The 17,254-nt window shown below is 41.8% G+C and overlaps 2 protein-coding genes across 9 annotated transcripts; both read left to right on the top strand.

The window, feature by feature from the left end:
• Window positions 1–834: 834 nt before the first annotated feature.
• LOC134132748 (CD209 antigen-like) lies at window positions 835–4,964 on the top strand. Of its 2 annotated transcripts, XM_062564629.1 has the most exons (7): window positions 840–1,697; window positions 1,956–2,045; window positions 2,836–2,928; window positions 3,442–3,534; window positions 3,642–3,784; window positions 3,892–3,992; window positions 4,071–4,964. In XM_062564629.1, the coding sequence occupies exons 1-7, from the start codon at window positions 1,673–1,675 to the stop codon at window positions 4,216–4,218; spliced, it is 693 nt and encodes a 230-aa protein (XP_062420613.1). In that variant the 5' UTR covers window positions 840–1,672; the 3' UTR covers window positions 4,219–4,964. The 2 variants fall into 2 exon arrangements, with proteins under 2 accessions (XP_062420614.1, XP_062420613.1); XM_062564630.1 differs by lacking the exon at window positions 1,956–2,045 and having other exon boundaries at window positions 835–1,697.
• A 363-nt stretch (window positions 4,965–5,327) lies between these two features.
• LOC119218383 (centrosomal protein of 95 kDa-like) lies at window positions 5,328–16,813 on the top strand. Of its 7 annotated transcripts, none has more exons than XM_037472772.2 (21): window positions 5,328–5,541; window positions 6,337–6,465; window positions 6,906–7,013; window positions 7,255–7,365; window positions 7,951–8,056; window positions 8,805–8,932; window positions 9,370–9,578; window positions 10,918–10,981; window positions 11,118–11,185; window positions 11,416–11,627; window positions 11,754–11,865; window positions 11,980–12,097; window positions 12,198–12,403; window positions 12,479–12,592; window positions 13,685–13,820; window positions 14,047–14,216; window positions 14,306–14,380; window positions 14,526–14,678; window positions 14,948–15,094; window positions 15,195–15,266; window positions 15,358–16,813. In XM_037472772.2, the coding sequence occupies exons 1-21, from the start codon at window positions 5,517–5,519 to the stop codon at window positions 15,532–15,534; spliced, it is 2,640 nt and encodes an 879-aa protein (XP_037328669.2). In that variant the 5' UTR covers window positions 5,328–5,516; the 3' UTR covers window positions 15,535–16,813. The 7 variants fall into 7 exon arrangements, with proteins under 7 accessions (XP_037328669.2, XP_037328672.2, XP_037328668.2 ...); XM_037472775.2 differs by having other exon boundaries at window positions 7,948–8,056; window positions 8,823–8,932; XM_037472771.2 differs by having other exon boundaries at window positions 7,948–8,056.
• The last annotated feature ends 441 nt before the right edge of the window (window positions 16,814–17,254 follow it).

Here is a 17,254-nt window from a genome sequence, read left to right as displayed (position 1 = left end):
TATTTTGTAATAAAACAAACCAACATTTTTGGACTGACCAGCTTTTTAAATATTATATCTTAACTGTAAATAAAAAATGACATTGTTTCAAAACTAGAACTTCACCTCTCTGCTCCTTCTTATTATAACTAATATTCGTTGGGTGAGAGTCCCAAAGTGGCGTTGTCACCCTTGTGATCAGGCGAACAGTCGCCCCGGTTACACAAAGAAGCGCACACTCACCGAAGTGTGAAATAGTCGCTGCGGTCCGTGTTGTTGACAAGAACCACCGCTTCCCCACAGTGACCGAGCGTTCTGGGTCCGTGGATGACGTCATCATGACACTTAATACCCGCCGTTACGCCCCGCCGTACTTTGTCCATGTCTGTTGGGTGTACGCGAATAAAACATTTTTAAAAAGTATTGTGACTTCATCACCACCAACACTTTAGTCTCGTTAACGAAAGTTCGCATCGATTTAGTCATAGTTTTTATCTTTTAATATCTGTTTTACCTCTCGTCTTAGTCATGGGGAAAAATGTCGTTAACGAATGTTTTTCGTCGACGAAATGAACACTGGTCCACTGTGGCCCTCATCTTCCCCTCACCCACTCTAGACTGACCGTCTCCAGGCCCACCGCCGAGCTGCCTTTCCTCCCCACCAAGTGGAGTTGGGCTGCTTCCCTGCTGTAATCCTGGTTGCGTCAGATTATTTCATAAAAAACCCCTAAACTGTGTTGGAGCTGTAACGTTAGTCTATAAAAGGAAGTTGTTCTGAATGTTTCCAGCTATGATATTTGATATGGTTTCACACTGTCTCACACACTGTCTCACACTGTCTTATAGACAGTCTCACACACTGTCTCACACTGTCTTATAGACAGTCTCACACACTGTCTCACAGACTGTCCATTGTTATACAATGAAGAGAGGATTGGGAAAGCCGCTGCATATCGTGCTCTTTGTAAAGTTTATTTGCCGCTTTAGAAACTTATGGATGGTCAATGTTTAATGGATTCAATTGTAATTCAGCTAAATTTCTGATTATGAATAATACCAATATACCGACCCGCTAATACACATCCTCACACACGCATATTCAAACTGTTAGTTCTACATGCTCATCCGCACATGTACATATGTATGATACCAAAGTGCACACCGTACATATATCCTCAGAAGTATTAGTTTGTTTCAATAAGATACTCTTTTGGGCTTGTTTTTATCTACTTATTCAGGAAGAGTTGAGAAACCGTTAATTGTTTCGCCAGCAAGATCTCATTGGATGATGCATTCCATGAAGCCCACTGCCAGCAGGCACATTTAAAGAAATAGAACCTGATTGATTGGAGTGATGAGGTACTTAAAATCAGCTTTTACATTTTACTAACACTTACGCATTTATCTTGTCTGCCAACATTTGACCTGTCTAGCCTTGCGGTGGTAGATTTGGCCATAAATCATCAATTCAACTCATTTTAGTTTCTATTTTGCCAATCCTAGCCCCAGGGGGCTTTACAGTCTGTATAAGCAAAGGACAAATGAAGAAGTAGGAGGGATGACAATAGCTGTCTTTGACGAGTTTGCTGTTGCAATCAGACTCTTGTTCCCCCCAAAGAAGAAGAAGAAGCAGCATAAAGATCTGTCCACTTGCTACACTCTGTCAAATATTTAGAACCTTGAAGAGACCGAGATGGCTTTGAGCGCTTCATCTAAGAGTAAGTAACTTTAATGTTGTATGAAAGCATCATATTTTCTGTATTTTCTTTTCTTAGGGTGCAGAGTTTTTGCAGTTTATTGTTTTAGACAGATTTAGATGAGAGTTCTGCCTAAAAAAAAAATTATAATAATTATGGGACAAACAAAACAAACTATAAATTGGTCCTGGGCTTTGAATCCAGACACAGTGCAACACGTGAAATAAACATTAGGCCTGATAATAATGTTGCATGTCTCTTTCTGATTTTGGCACAAAGGGGAAAAACTCTACAGAGTGGTTGGTGTAAGCGTTGGACTACTTTGTATGCTACAGGCTGCAGCAAACATTGGATTACGTCTTTCTCTTTGTGAGTGATTGTACATTTCATCTCTTACTTTATCCTGTGCTTCCTGTGAATTATATATTCAAACTCATGTCATCAAAAAGAAGCTACATTAATCCCTTGAGGGTTTTCCTTTAGTGGATTAATGATAAAAACCTAAATCTTGTTGATGGTGCTGAACATTATATGACACAAGTATACATGTTTAGTCCATATCTAGTAAAAATTGGATTTGGCTTTCTACTTTTGAGTCACAAAGTACTACTGAACTCCACTCACGTGTTTTTGTCAGAATATATGGAACGTTTAGTTACTGTTTGTAATCTAGTGTAAGTTGAGCTTTATTTGTGTTTAGGAAAATGTACTGTTTGAATATAAATGTATTTGCCGTTCATGTCCATTGTTTTTACATTAGTTGATCTAAAAACTTACTGACATCCTCAAATTACGCACTTCCTCAATGATGGACTTCCTTAAAAAAAATTCTATAATCTTTTATTTCTATACCTCTCCGAAAGGTGGATAAGAGTGTATCTTGCAAGTTTTTCTTATCAAAATCAGAATCGGCTTCATTGGCTGTAAATGCTTACGCATACATGAAATTTGGGTTTTTTATTTTGATATTTCACATTCAGTAACTGTATCAACCAAAGGCGAATTAGTTTTTTGAATCCATGTCACTATAAGTAATATCTACCATCAAAGGACTTGGATATGCCAGATAATAATTATACAATTCTAATATATATACATACTACTACATATTACCTAGGTGTTAATACAGTACCAAATGTGATTCTTTGTGCATCTTTAGATTATTCCACTGTGAGTAAGCCAGATTTGGAGGCGATTATCAAGAATTTGACTGAAAAGGGAGAAGATTTAAAAGGGAAGCTGAATAACTTTGGTGAGTATGAAGATGGAACTGAAACAACCATCCTCAAATTGCGCACTTCCTCAATGATGGACTTCCTTAAAAAATTACCTATAATCTTTCATTTCTATATCTCTCCTAAAGCGGTAAAGTTTTTCTTATCAAAATCAGAATCAGTTTTATTGGCTGTGAATGCTTACACATACACTGGTGTTTTGTTTTTTTACAATGTATATCCATATTTATGAGAACATCACTGTTGTTGTTGTATATGTTGTTTAAGTTAAGTTGAGGTAGAAAGTGCAAATGGAGGTGCAGTGTGCCTGATTATTTGTTCATCAGAGAGACGGCCGTTATAGGTTTGTGTGAGTGAATGTGAGTACGATGATTTACTGATCATTTATAGTAACTGCATGAATCAAATGTGAACTATAATTTGGAATGTCACTATAACTAATATCAATAATAATATATATACATATATTGGATGATATTGTTACCTAGGAGTTAATACAGTGACAAATGTGATTCTTTGTGCATCTTTAGATTGTTCCACTGTGAGTAAGTCAGATTTGGAGGCGATTATCAAGAATTTGACTGAAAAGGGAGAAGATTTAAAAGGGAAGCTGAGTAACTTTGGTGAGTATGAAGATGGAACTGAAACAACCTTTACGATATTGAAAGAAGTTTTCTATAACTACTTTGCTCTGGCTAAAATGTTTTTATTTTTTGGTTATCCTCAACAGATCACTACCGCAAACAGGGATGGGTGTATTTTTACCACAGTTTCTATTACATTTCTTCTTCTGAAGAGTCCTGGCAAGTCAGCAGACAGTTCTGTCTGCAAAGAGGTGCCGACCTGCTGATCATCAACAGCAAAGAAGAGCAGGTGTGTGAAGGGAAATCTGTGTGACATCAGATCAATGGACCCCGAGATGGAATGTGGCAGAAATTGGTTCAGTTATGTTTACTAATGTTTTTTTTACTGTAATCAAGGACTTTGCAAGACAATTCCAAAAACGCACCTGGATTGGACTGACGGACGGAGAGACAGAAGGGACATGGAAATGGGTCGATGGGACTGAACTAAAAGAAAGGTTGCTGCAGCTTTCGACTGTTTAGTGGTTTCTTTGGTGGTATTTTCTACATATAATGTTTTATCTGTTTCATTTCAGGTACTGGGTAACTGGGGAGCCCAACAGCTATGAAGGTAACAATGAGGACTGTGGAGAAATTAGATTCTATGCAAAACAATATAACTGGAATGATGAGCAATGTAGTCTCAAAAACTTCTGGATCTGTGAAAAGGCTTTGGCTCTCTAACTTTGCATCCAATGGGGTGATGGTGGCACATCGAGTAGTGCGGTGCGCTGGGAGCCACAAGGTCGTACCATGTAAAAATGTAATGCATGGGTTTTAATGCAATAAAAGTCGCATTGGATAAAAACGTCAGATAAAGATAAATTTAATGTATCCAAACCCACCAGTTTCATAGAAATCATTCACACAAACATGTCACTGTAATAATGAGTAGTGGCTGAATTCCCTTTGGTTGCTTCACATTTATAGATTCCATTTGCAGTATATGAAATACTCAGTAATGTACATGTAGTACTATAAAACATCTGCTCTATATATTACATTAGGTCTCATTTTATTTCCCACGCAAATATTATTAGTGCTACACAAAAAACCCTTTATGTTTAGTTAATTGTTTAAGGTCTTCTAAGGATGTAACCTATCCCAGTATGAAAAAAAAAGTATGTGCGTCGCCAACTCTGACCACGTTTAAAACAAGACTGAAAACTTTTATGTTCACCTTCGCCTTCTGCTAAATTTGATCTACATTGCCCTTTTAACCTTTAATTAAACAATTTTAATACGATTTTAATCTCTCACTCTGCACTGTAACTTTTAATTCTTTTTGTATTTACAATTTTATTTGCTGTTTCTTAATTGTCTTTTAATGCTTGCATTTTATTTCACTTTATTGTATGACATGTTATGATGTGAAGCACTTTGAGTCTGCCTCGTGTATTAAAAGCGCTATACAAATAAACTTGCCTTGCCTTGCCTTTTACAGTTTTTTCTGAGGCGGGAAGTGGAGTTGGGTTCCAGGTTACTCTACAGGCGCTTGTCTCTCAGTAGGGAGAGCTGAATGGTGCTGAAAGTACTGGAGAATCATAGGACATGACTCTCACAGTTCTTCCCTGCTACTCCAACACAGAGAGGGCCTTGTGTGTAATCCTGGTTGCATCAAATTATTTTTAGAAGACCCCTTAACCTGTGTTGGAGCGGTTCTGAATGTTTCCAACTTTGATATTGTTTGTTGAGTTAACAAAAAAAAAATATTATTTGATGCTCAGCCTGCGTTATATACTATAACCAGCAGGAGGAAGTACGCACCATCCAAAAGGAACACCCGGAAGCAAAGAACGAGTCTCGCGTCCAATCAAAAAAGACTTCAATTTTAAATGAGAAACGTTAGTTCCTGTTCCCAGAAACCCACAACAAACAACAGAACTTACCCCAGCCGCGAGGTCGGGCTCCGGGTTACACGACGCGCGCTTCCAGCCAACCTACGCAACGCCGTTTGAGCTCCAACTGTCAACAGCTGTTTCATGGGAACCCAGGAGGGAGAGAGAGGTGAGGGACCCCGTCCCGGATGAAGCTAGCGACACGTAAGGCTAACGCTAACTCACAGCTAGCGTTAGCTGCCTGCTAGTTGTTGCTTTCAGCGAGCTCTGTCGTCCACTTTACGTACATTTATGCTACACTTTAGAGATACATTTTCGTTTAAAGGTGCGGTTAGACTCTCGCTGTGACGTGCTAATGGTGTTTCCAGTAGCAGACACACCGAAGCTAACGCTAGCTACTTTTGAGTCAACTCAACCTGTTAAAGTTGGTGAAGCTCGTCGGAGACGATTTCAAAGCGGCCGGTGACTGAGGACCGTAGTTTTATTTTTGTGTCCAACGCCACCAGAATTATCTGTTTAGAACTAATTATACAATGCGTGCCATTCACCGGTAGTCACTTACGGAAGTTACGTTAGTTCAGTTCATCTTCATCGTCTAACTGAAAAACAAGTTACCTTATACAACGTTACGTATAGAACGTGCAGTAAGTAGCGTATGGAGAGAGACGACTCAAGCTAAAGTTTGCCGCGGATGAGCACACATCATCCCCCCTAGAGGAGATAATCATCCTGACTTGTGATTAAAATGAAAACAAACAAACTGGGAAGTCCATCATAATGTTCCCTGAAAGTAAAATCCTTCTTCACGGTACACTTATCTCTCCATCATTCAGGAAGTATTCTGTTTGACCATTTCACGCCTCTCAATTTGTCTTCATTCCGCAGAAATTCATTTAAAATATTAATATAAAAGAAGAACTTTACTGTTTAAGATGTGTATGAAGACTGTTGCATTCTTCTACAGATTGGGTCGATGTGGCAAATGATCTACTCAGCAAGTGTCCCATAAAGCTCAGGCTGAGGAAACTGACAGACTGTAATGCAAATGTCTTCATCGCTCTGTATGAAAACATCTTGGGGGAGAAAGTTCCTGGTAAGATTACACTGCAGACCGGCTAAATAAACAGTTGGGTTTTCAAGTGATTTTGTAGGTTATTTAATTAAATGAGACAAATGTTCTCCATTTCCAGCTTCTCGGTTGTGATATTTTTCAGTTTTCTGTGTTTCTTCTGTCAGATATGGTGACAAGCAGAGTATGTGTAGATTAAAGTAGTAGTAGACAGTCATTTATGATCTCATTTGTTCCCCCAACAAGGCCATTCAATTCCAAATCAAAGTGCCAAAACCACTGAAGGTTAACAAGCTGCAAGACTTTATTTTAGCATATGTGCTTAGTATGTCAGGAATGTTTCCTAAGACCATTAAATGTGCAATCATGTGACTGTTAAGGTCGCTTTGGACATTGTTTTGTTCTACTAAGAGCTGGAATGAAGACTCAATGTGTTTTGTTGTCACGTTGGTGTGTTTCTTAAGATTACATTGCTGTGCCATGCAGTCAAGAGGATAACGTGCACAACGTTCAGTCTGTGATTGATTCACTTTCCCTGGATTACCTCCAGATCAGTCTCTCACACATTACAGGTATGTTCAACATGATCACGCTTTACAGCAACATTGAATGTCTTCAGGTCTGCATCTATAAGAGAAATTACTAAGATGAACTGCTCCATAAATTCAAGACATTCAAAACAAGTTTCTTCTATTCTATTTCCTTATTTCACGAAGGAGACTGCAGAAGCATGACAATTCCAGTACAAATGTTCTTCAGCAGTAAAACAGATGAGTCCTGAAAATGACGCTGAGAATGGCTGTGTGTTTGCAGGAGAAAATGTCGTCAGGGGTGACAAAGATTCCATCAAGAACCTCCTGGAAATCTTTGATGGCCTCCTGGAATATCTCAAGGAGGAGATAAGCGAGGAGTCACAGAACGGTGGTAGGTAGCTAGTTAGTAGCTAACGACTTTCCACAAATGCTACTGATCCATATTCCTAAAAGGCCTTAGCGTCCTGGACGTGTGGTACCTGAATACAATGTAGCAAACTGCCATCTGTGTACTTTAATGTTGTAGGGCCTGAGATGAATATTAATCTGCGCTTTGGGGTCATTGGTAGAGTCTTATTCCGTGTCTCTCAATGACGAGTTGTGCTTCTGCTTTTGGACCCTGGGTTGGTTAGTAGTTGCCGTGTTTTGCTTTTGCCTTTAAATTTGTGCTCAAAACCACAACATGGTCTCAATAAAGGCAAAACCGGAGTAAATTGTATGTATGTATTGTATGGATGAGCGTAAGCATGAATAGACTTTCAGCCGATAGGGCTGATTCTGATTAGGCGTACGTCTGTTTTTTTTTCCTTTTGTGAACAAAGCATTTTCACATCAGTGTAACACTGAGATTATGTGTTCGTTCCTCTTTTGAAATTCCATGACGGTCATTAGATGATTTACACGTATTTCTTTCTCATTGTCCTGAGCTGTTTATTCCAAATATAACTTTTTCGTTTCTCTTGGTTTTCCCCAGAAGAGCTGAATGACGATGTGCCCGATGAAACCAAGGAGCCCCTAAGCTGCAATGCCACACAACAAAAGGGGCCTAAACTGGATGGAGAGTCTTTGTCTTCCAGTGGAGAGTAAGATCTTCTCCCAATCATAATTTTTAGTTTAAAAAAAAGAGGGGGGGGGGGGGGAATATATATTTTGTTATCATGATCTCTTGTTTTCTTTATCTTAATTCAGTCAGCCTTTGCGCTTTACAAAGAAATGGCACATCAGAAATGACACAAATGAAACAAATCAAATTCAATCTTTTCTGTTTGGTTGAAGGTCTCCCAGAAACAAAATATTGCTGACAGGCGGATTTGTTCCTCGTGACCATGTCATCCAGCTCTACTACAGATCCGCCTGTACTTCCTGTATACACAACAGGCAGTTAGGCCGAGCCATTAGTGTAAATATTAAGAGGGGGATGGGTCAACTTGCATGTGGAGGTCCAGTCTGCTGATAAATAAGTAAATGCAGTCCATTGAAGCCACACGCTCCTCAGTGCCTGCAGCATTGACTGAGAACGCAGAGTTCTCACTCTGTGAAAAGTGTCCTTATCCTTTACACTTATATTTGGCAAAGTTGTTTTCTCTGTTCAAAAAACGTAACTATTTGGTGCAATACGATTTCTTTTCTACAAGCGGAAGTATGCTGTGGTCCTTATTCCATTAACTATGTAACTGCAACGTTGAATGGCTGTGACCCAATCTAAGACGACACCCATCATGTTCTAAACAATCTAAACTGATTACTTTTATATCTTCGGCACTATCTATAATATTATTATATAGTACTTGTGTGAACTTTGGTGAAATGATTCAACGCCCAAACATTCAGGTCCGCTGTCCATTCCAGTAGAGATTCGCTCCATACCTGGAATGCTGAGGAGACGGGATCCACCAGTGAGCTCATTGGGCTGGGAGTCTCAGCGCGCACATTCACCGCCAAACCAGAGGGTAAGACACGTAAGCGCAGTTTACTCCACCCAATACGTTTGGGCAAATGACCTGTGTTCTTCATGCATTTGAGTTCAATCCATTTTTTAAAATATAGGGTGTCATGAAATCAGGTTACATTCCTTAAATATTTTTTAAATGCCGTTGCATTGCTGTTTGAATCTATTGTACACATAGTATACTGTAAATACCTAACCGGTAGTGCAGCTTCACTGCAAACCAAACCCTAGCCTTACGTAAACCACAATATTAAGATTATTATTATTATTTTGCTCTGTCACATCTTCAAATCTATTATTAAATCTACTTTTTTCCCCAGAAAATTTGTATGTCTAATTGACTGTAATTCCAGTGTGAATGAGTTAAGTTTTGTCAGACGCGACAGGCAACTTTGTCGTCATGTTGCACTGACCATGGCGCTTAATCATTAAGACTTGATGTTGCAGCTGTGGTAACTATCAATGGGCTGGCCGTGCCAGACGCAGTCCCCCTCTCTGGTCCTCTGGAGGCTCCACTGACTGACCCGCTGCCCTCAGCCATCGCCCTGCAGCCTCCCTCTCAGAGCCACACCCCCCACCGACCCGTCGCAGACCCGCACTCTGCTGCCCTCACACAAGGCCCGGGAGAAGAGGGAGTCGCGCCTGTCTCTACAGAGGTAGCCGTATTCCATTCAGTACATGGAGGTTCAATTGTGTTTAGCTCATTTTCATTCAGTGAAAGGACACGGAAAGCCAACATTTTTGTCCAGAGTAATACAATACTCCAGATAAAGATCAATCGGTTAGGTTTGAGCAGTGGTGAAAGTGAGTCTGTACGTCGTACCGGTCAGAAATTACGACACACGCACAGGCCCGTCGCGACAAGGCCAGCAAAACAAGTAATTTCTCGGGGCCCCGAGACAACAACTGGTTAAGAATAAAATGCAACGACAAACTGTGTGAGGCCCCTTTGATAGTCAATGCAGTAAAGTGCAATGACACGGTTATCGGGATCCCCTTCAAGGGGCCCCTCTCATGATCTGTGCTGCTGCAAAATACAAAAGATCGTCGGTCGGCAGTCATCATGAAGCGGAATTATGCTTCAGGAAGCCAGAAAAAGAAGAAAGGAAGGGGAGGATAATAAAAAACAAGATAGTGGTAAGTGATAAATTACACTGGATAAAAAAGCTCTACTTGGCTTTGTGCCGGGCAGGTAGGCTCGCAAAAATATGTTTGTTAGTCCGTTAGACAGAGACTTAGTTTTAACTTGCCACAGTGCTGTGTCCCGTGTTTAAAAAAAAAAACAAGTGACATTGAACTGTCATTCTAGCAGGAGCGGGGTGCGGGACAAATCAACAAAGCTGCCGTCTGATGGCACTCGCATGTGCTGAACCTGACTGCCTGACCCTCAACGTGCACCTGTATTGAAAACAATTCAACCCTCACCCTAAACACTTCTAAAACACATTGCTGCCAGCGCTGTTTACCATAACAATACTTCTGTACTGTTGCTATCCCGGGCTGTGTCAGATCATACTACTAAATTGACTAAACTAAGCTGAAACCCTTTTTGACCGCCAAGGATGCATCACTAAAGTAGGACGTGATCGTAAATAAATTAACAGGTTCCGCCATTGTTATTAGATCTGGACGAGCGGAGCGCTTGGACCCAGAAGAGGCTTAATGTGACGTCACACGTGACGTATCATAGTACCACCAAGAAATAAAAACTACTTTCACCCCTGGGTTTAAGAGATGTGGTGGGAATGTGTGTGTTTGGGCAATTTATTTCAGGGTTTGTAGTATGAATGGATGGAAGCGTACTTGTGGCTTTAATGTTTTCCTCACCTTTCTTTGTAGTCATGTGACCTGTTACAAATGTCATTATGTCATATATGTGTCTGGTCTCTGGTGATCAACTGTTTCTCTAATGGATAATTTCTTTGACAAAAAGCTTTGTCCCTTTTGTAGTTAAATTGTAATGATCTCTAGTCAATTTCTCTCCTTCTCACACAGAGCTCTAAAGTACCCGCTGAGACCGTTGTGACCAATGGACTACAATCACCTCCACAGTCTCCAGGTGAGTAACATATACATACCTATATATTCTGAATCATGGGATTAGAGCCTAGTGCCCGATTGGATTGATAGTTATTGTCTTCTGGGCCTCTAGCACATTGTAGTGTAGAGTGTCACGTGTTTTGCTCCAATTCCAGGTGCGAGGGAGAAGTCATTGTCCAGTCTGCAAAGAGCGGGCACAGAAGTACTGGGGGAAAAACTAGAGGTAAGAGAGTTGCTTCACTTGTACAGTAACCTCCAAAAACACACATGGGTAGTTTTCTAAGGATTCTTATCTCCAGCAAACCAAGTTGCTCTGTAACATGAGTGACTCATTTACTATTCCTGTAGTGACTCATTGCAAATATTTCCTGTGCATAAATCCTAATTTAAAGAAAAAGGAAATCTGCATTTGTTAACCCAGATCAACTTGACCACCTTTTTGCCTAATTTCAGCCGACCGACAGGGGTCCCAGGAGGGTTTTATTCCGCACCAAGCCAGATGTGCTCTTCCTCACTCTGCATAATGAGAGGACGGTCACACCCCCTTCTCTGCCAGACACCGAGGAGGAGGAGGAGGAGGAGGAGGAGCCAGATGAGGAGTATCGTGGTTATTCACTAAAACAACCCGACCGCAGGATTAACCACGGGCTCGAGGCAGGCGTCAGGTAAGGCGGGTGACAGGCCGCAGAGCAGTAGGGTAGAATATGGAATAGCGTGTCCTCGCTGCCATTGTCGTGAAGTCGCCTCTTTTCTGACTCCGTCCCGTCTGGTGTCATCGTCTCCCCGAACAGAGGCGTGTTGGAGGAGCCTCTGTCGTATCGCAGACAACAAAACAAGCAAGCAGAGGAGGAGCTGCAACACATATCTGAAAACCTTTCCCATCGACTTGAGGAACTCGATCAGGTGTGTGTGTGTGTGTGTGTATGTCGTTTGTATAAGGTACCAGCATTTTGTTGGAGTGTGACGTGTTTTATTTCTTCGCGATGAGGCTATATTTTTAAATTCTCACTTTTGCAGATGCTCAAACGAGTTCTGAGGGAAACCGGAGAGTCTGGTGAAGTCAGAGAAGAAGACAAGCAGTCCCACCACAGTGACAGCATCATGGAGTGTGGCAGGACTCCCAGGCAACACACGGGTAACGTTGTCATTATCTCTTTGAGAGCTGCTGTCACTAAAAATACACTTAGATCTGAGTATTATGTTGAAAATAGAATTGTCACATATATTATTCACAGAAACGGCCGACGGCGAAGCCACTCACCGGACACGCTCCTTATCCCCCTCGCCTCCGCGGGCCCGTCGCTCCCTGCACGGACAGTTAGACGACGCCGTGGGAGAGGCCTCGAGTCTGGATAGTGGGAGACAAACCAACCTTGCAGCTCCTGATCTTTCAAAGCGAGCAGAGCTACGCCACAGACCGTCTCACAGGAATCATAGGAAGGTATTACCAAAATTCTCGTCAAAAGAATTAGAATCTCGGATATTAAATGATCCCATGTATGTTTGAAGTAAAAAGGAAATATTTCTCTTTCGGTATGTGGAGAATGAGGCCTATGAGGAGGAGCTGAAAAGATATGAAGACAAAGAACGGGCCGATCTGGACAAGGCTCGCCTGAAAGCTCAACAAGCCGTAAGTCATTAGTGTGAATAAGACAATGACCTCTGTGACCTCCTTCTTCCACAGAGCCTCCCTGTTTGAATCGTTACAGAGCTTGGTGTGATCATGTGACCCCCATACGTCAGTCTTGTGTGGTGCATTTGCAGGCGATAATCAAAGTCTGTATTTTGGGTTTTTATCCCCGAGAAATTTACAGGGCTAGAGCAACAGGAAGTAAAGTGGGTGCACACAGGCATAGTGAAACTAATTATAAGCACTATATTATGAAATATTTATATTTTCAAAACATTTATTTTCATCGGTTTCTAATTTTGTTTGGAAAAATCTTTTATAGACATGACGCATTTGCACAGGACGAAGAAAGTAATAATACTAGTCCTGGGGGAATTTAAGCGGTTCACTTCAGTGAGATTCCCCCAATGTGATGGTGGCATAAAATGGCATCAGCGTAATAACTATGTGGAGAGGCCATCATGGTGGTCGCCAGTGCATCGTCCAAACACCCACCTGCCCAGGACGTGGTTGTACATGTGGGATGCAATGTTTCCAACCAGAATTTCACTGGATTCCCTTGAGGTTCTTGGTAACCGGTTCTTTATCAGAGGAGCCTTTGAGCCCACACAACCTCGCGAGGGTCAGATCAACTTTTTAGATTTTTTTGGAAACGGTCACCCTAATGGTTTAGGGTCACGCACTTTATCCAACAAAATGTTCTACTCCATCCTGACCTCACTAGCCCACACCGCTTCTCCTCACCATTAGCCAGTCAAAGCGAGCTCTCCCCCCCTCAAAACACTATCTCCTCACTAGAGGATGTCCTACTACTCTCCATAGTCTTCACCGTAACCTCCTGTCCCCGACCTCAACATTCCCGTCTGATTTCCTTACAGCATGAATTTTTCACACGCTGTAACGTGCTTCGGCAGGCAGCACAAAATATTATTCACCCCTCGAAGGCCTCTCTAAGTCTGGAATATCCTGTACCCACTGGTGTTATTTATTGGCCTTCAATTCCTGCCTGTAAGGCACTTTTTAATCTAGCGCCGTGAAAAGCGCTCTATACAAATACATTTGAATTCATTTCTAACGTGCATCTGTGTGTAGGAGCGCCAGTACCGGGAGGCTATACTAAAAGATGTTTCCGAAGAAGCCGGACTGTCGCCAGCAAGAACGCAGGCCCAGCGTCATGACGCACAAACCACAACAGGACGGAGATTGGCCCCGAGGAAAACGTCTTCAAGTAGGTTAAGACTTTTATTTATTTTTAGTTCACAACACATTGACACCATATTGTATTTTCACCACCAGCAAAGCCACGTTTGTGGCCTCGATCACTGCTTTACTCATACGGTGTCCCTTATTAGCAAAATGAAGTGTTATTAGTTTGGACTGAAGCTTCAGCTGAACAGACAACTTTTCAGTATTTCTTACTAAGCTGAGATGACTGAGATACACTCTCTCTGCAGTGAAGGTGAACGAGAATGAACTCCTTCCTGTGCTCCTTGAGGAGTTGCCCCATCTTCACATCTCCCCCCGCGCCTTGGCTCGGATGTGGGAGCAGCAGATGCAGCAGGTGGACCGACTCCATGCCCTGTCATCCCCTCACAGCCAGCGTCGAAGCAAACTCTCAAGTCAGGTAGGACGACGTGGCGTCTACGACTGCAGTGAAATTCCTTTTAAAACCCGTAACGGATGAATATGTAAAACGGCCTGCTTCTCAATCAGGTGGAAGAAGCCCAGAAGAAACATGACCTGCTGGTGGAGATTCTACGTAAAGACAAGGACCACAAAAGGCGTCTGGTGAGCGTGAACACACATTCAAAAGATTCCTTTACACTTACTTACCTTATCAATAGGTATAATTAATGTTTGGAGTGTGACATTATTTAAACATGTTGCCCTACATGCAGAGATGAGAACTTCTATCTACTTCTATATCTTCCAGAGGGATTTCAAAGAGCGCATCCAACAGCAGAAATCAACCCAGAACCGACTGAGGGAACAGAGGCAGCAGGTAGCCCGAGCCAAGAAGTATCACAGCGACTACCACGTCCAGCACCGCGCCCGCCTGATGAGGGCACGCACCAAGGAGGAGAGGGTGAGTAGTGCAGCCATCTCCAGAGCTAGGACCAACAACAGGGGGCATTTTATTTAATGCCACGAATATAAAACGTTGCCGTTCCAAAGAGTGACAGAAAAGGCCCATTTTTTCCAGTGCTTAATATGAAAACTACAATTTTACTTGTGTTGTCTGGACCTTTTTAGGCAGTCGACATTTTCCAGTTAAGTCCTTGTTGTAAAATTTGTGAACAAAGAATAACCGTAAGATGTAAAATAATATAATTTTAAATTACAAATGTGGTTTAGATGTTTCGGCAGTTGTTTGAGGAGGGCTTGGAGCTACAGAAGGTGCGGTTGAGAGAGCAGAAGGCCAACGCAAAGGAGCAGCGGCTGGAACACCAGAGACGACACCAGAACCAGATCAAGTCCATGGAAAACTACTATAAAGACCAAGTAGGACTACGAAGAACACCAGAGACACACATAAGAGTCAGGAAATCATGTATAGTTTTGAAATGGACAAGGAGGTGCTTTAATTTTCTTCTTCTTTCAGTTTTCACTACTCGCGGAAAAACTTTCTCAAGAGCGGCAGGAGATCCAGGTCCGGAAAAAAGCTCAAGAAAAGGTTAATATTTCACAAAAGTCTTTATTTCTGTTGGTATTTCACGCACTGAGGAGTTGATCACAATTCAAACCTATTTTTTCCGTTCTCACAGGCGCTGCTGAAGATGAAGCGGCAGCTGCGCTGCAGGATGGAGCGTGAAATCGGTGAACTGCAGAAGATCATCGTCCAGAACGACGAGGATGACCACTTCCAGGAGCTGGAGGTCCAGACGCTGCGCAGTCGGGTCCAGATGGCTTCCTTCCAGTACGACACCAGCTATCTGCACTGACCAAGCGGGCGACACGCAGGGCTGTTTTAAGCTCCGCTTGATATGCATCACAGGCACATGCTGCAAAAGACTCGTTTCTGCTTTTCACAACTATGGGTACGACTGTCTGGCCCTCGGCGATTTGCACAAGTCCTGACGGTTGTTAATTAACTGAAAACACTCCACAATGTGTAGCTAAAATCCTCCCACCGCAGCTGCTATACAAGAACTGAACGACCTCATGGACCGAGTCCTCTTCTTCCATAAGTGTTACTACTTGATAACGAAGAATGTTTGAAATGGTTCCCTCACTGTGCTGATATCGTAGCAAACAACTTGTAAAATGTTCTCCTTTGCCAAATAGGGACTACAGGTGCAAACCTAAGCATGAATGTTCCACATTGATGTATTTTTAACTCTATTTTCCCACCTTGTGTGCAATGTCTCTTTTGTGATTTAACTATGCCAGTGAATTATTTATATTTTAGGCTTTTATGTTTGATTTTTCAGTAGTCTGGTGTCATGCTGTCCGATCCCCAGGGGTGATGGTAATCAAGTCTTTTGTGATTGTTTTAACTGATGCAAAAGACTGTTAAAACACTGTCCACTAATGACTAATCTAATGAGCACACAAAGCCCCTTCATCATCATCATCATCCATAAAATGTGTGGGATCATAAACTAGTGCCTGGAATGACTTAAGTAATTTGCATTATTACCGTTTGAGTATGCTAATACAATAAACCAAAGTATCATAATCATAACGTTAGTGAACAATTAGGCTTTTCTGCAGAATGACTAATCAGATGAAGCCCTGTGTAGTTACACCTTTACTTTAGCGCTTACTTTCTGAAATTACGCTAAAAAAGGTGCTGTGATTGTGATGTCTTACACGTCAAAGTTCACACCTGGGATCAACATGTTATCTGAACCAGGATACTGAAACCCCAACTACAAGTCTTTGTATTTACGTATTAATAACAATTATCAGATCTCAAAATGGAAATTGGGTAAATATCACTTACTGGCAACTCCTATAAATATGTATTTTTGTAGGTTGAGGATGTGGACCTGTCAACCTAATTGGCAGTATTTCAATAAGCTTATGATCAATCTACACCTAAAACAGTTATGCCTGGCAAAGATGTGATCTTAATGCATCCTACATCCATTAACCTGTTCAATATTGCTTAAATTGTTCCATGAGCATACAAAAAAATACATACAACCACAAGGATTAATATCTAAGTAAAACGTGTGAAAACTAGTGTCCATCTTCCCTCTGGGAACCAATTCCACTACGTCTTACCTGCCAATTCAAGCATTTTCCCGCCATCATTCTTGCCTTTGGTGTGCAGGTTGTTGATGCAGGAAGTGAGGCAGCATCTCTTTAGAAAAGGGTGGTTCTCTTGTGTGGATGTGATGGCATCAGGAAATCTAAATAGTAGAGAGCATCCAGGAGGACTGGGGACAGCTTCACGATAGTCCATTGTTCGGTCCAGTGTAAAAATGGGGACACCTATTGCTGCTTCAACAGAATCTCAGTCCAACCACTGGGCCTCAACATGTGCTGGCTCTTCGTCATCGTTGTCGTCTGGCAGGTTAGTCCATTCTATGCGGCTTTTGCAGAAACCGCACGCCTGGTTTACCACAAGTTTTAGTCCTTTGACGCGTTTTCTAACTGTACATCGTCTGCTGCATCTGCGGCACGAGTTGAAGAGCTGAAGGATGCACTCTTCAT

The sequence above is a fragment of the Pungitius pungitius genome, chromosome 9 (assembly GCF_949316345.1).
Source record: "Pungitius pungitius chromosome 9, fPunPun2.1, whole genome shotgun sequence".
Lineage (NCBI taxonomy): Eukaryota > Metazoa > Chordata > Actinopteri > Perciformes > Gasterosteidae > Pungitius > Pungitius pungitius.
The sequence above is the reverse complement of the archived record's forward strand: the minus strand, read 5'-3'. Positions and strand labels throughout refer to the sequence as shown.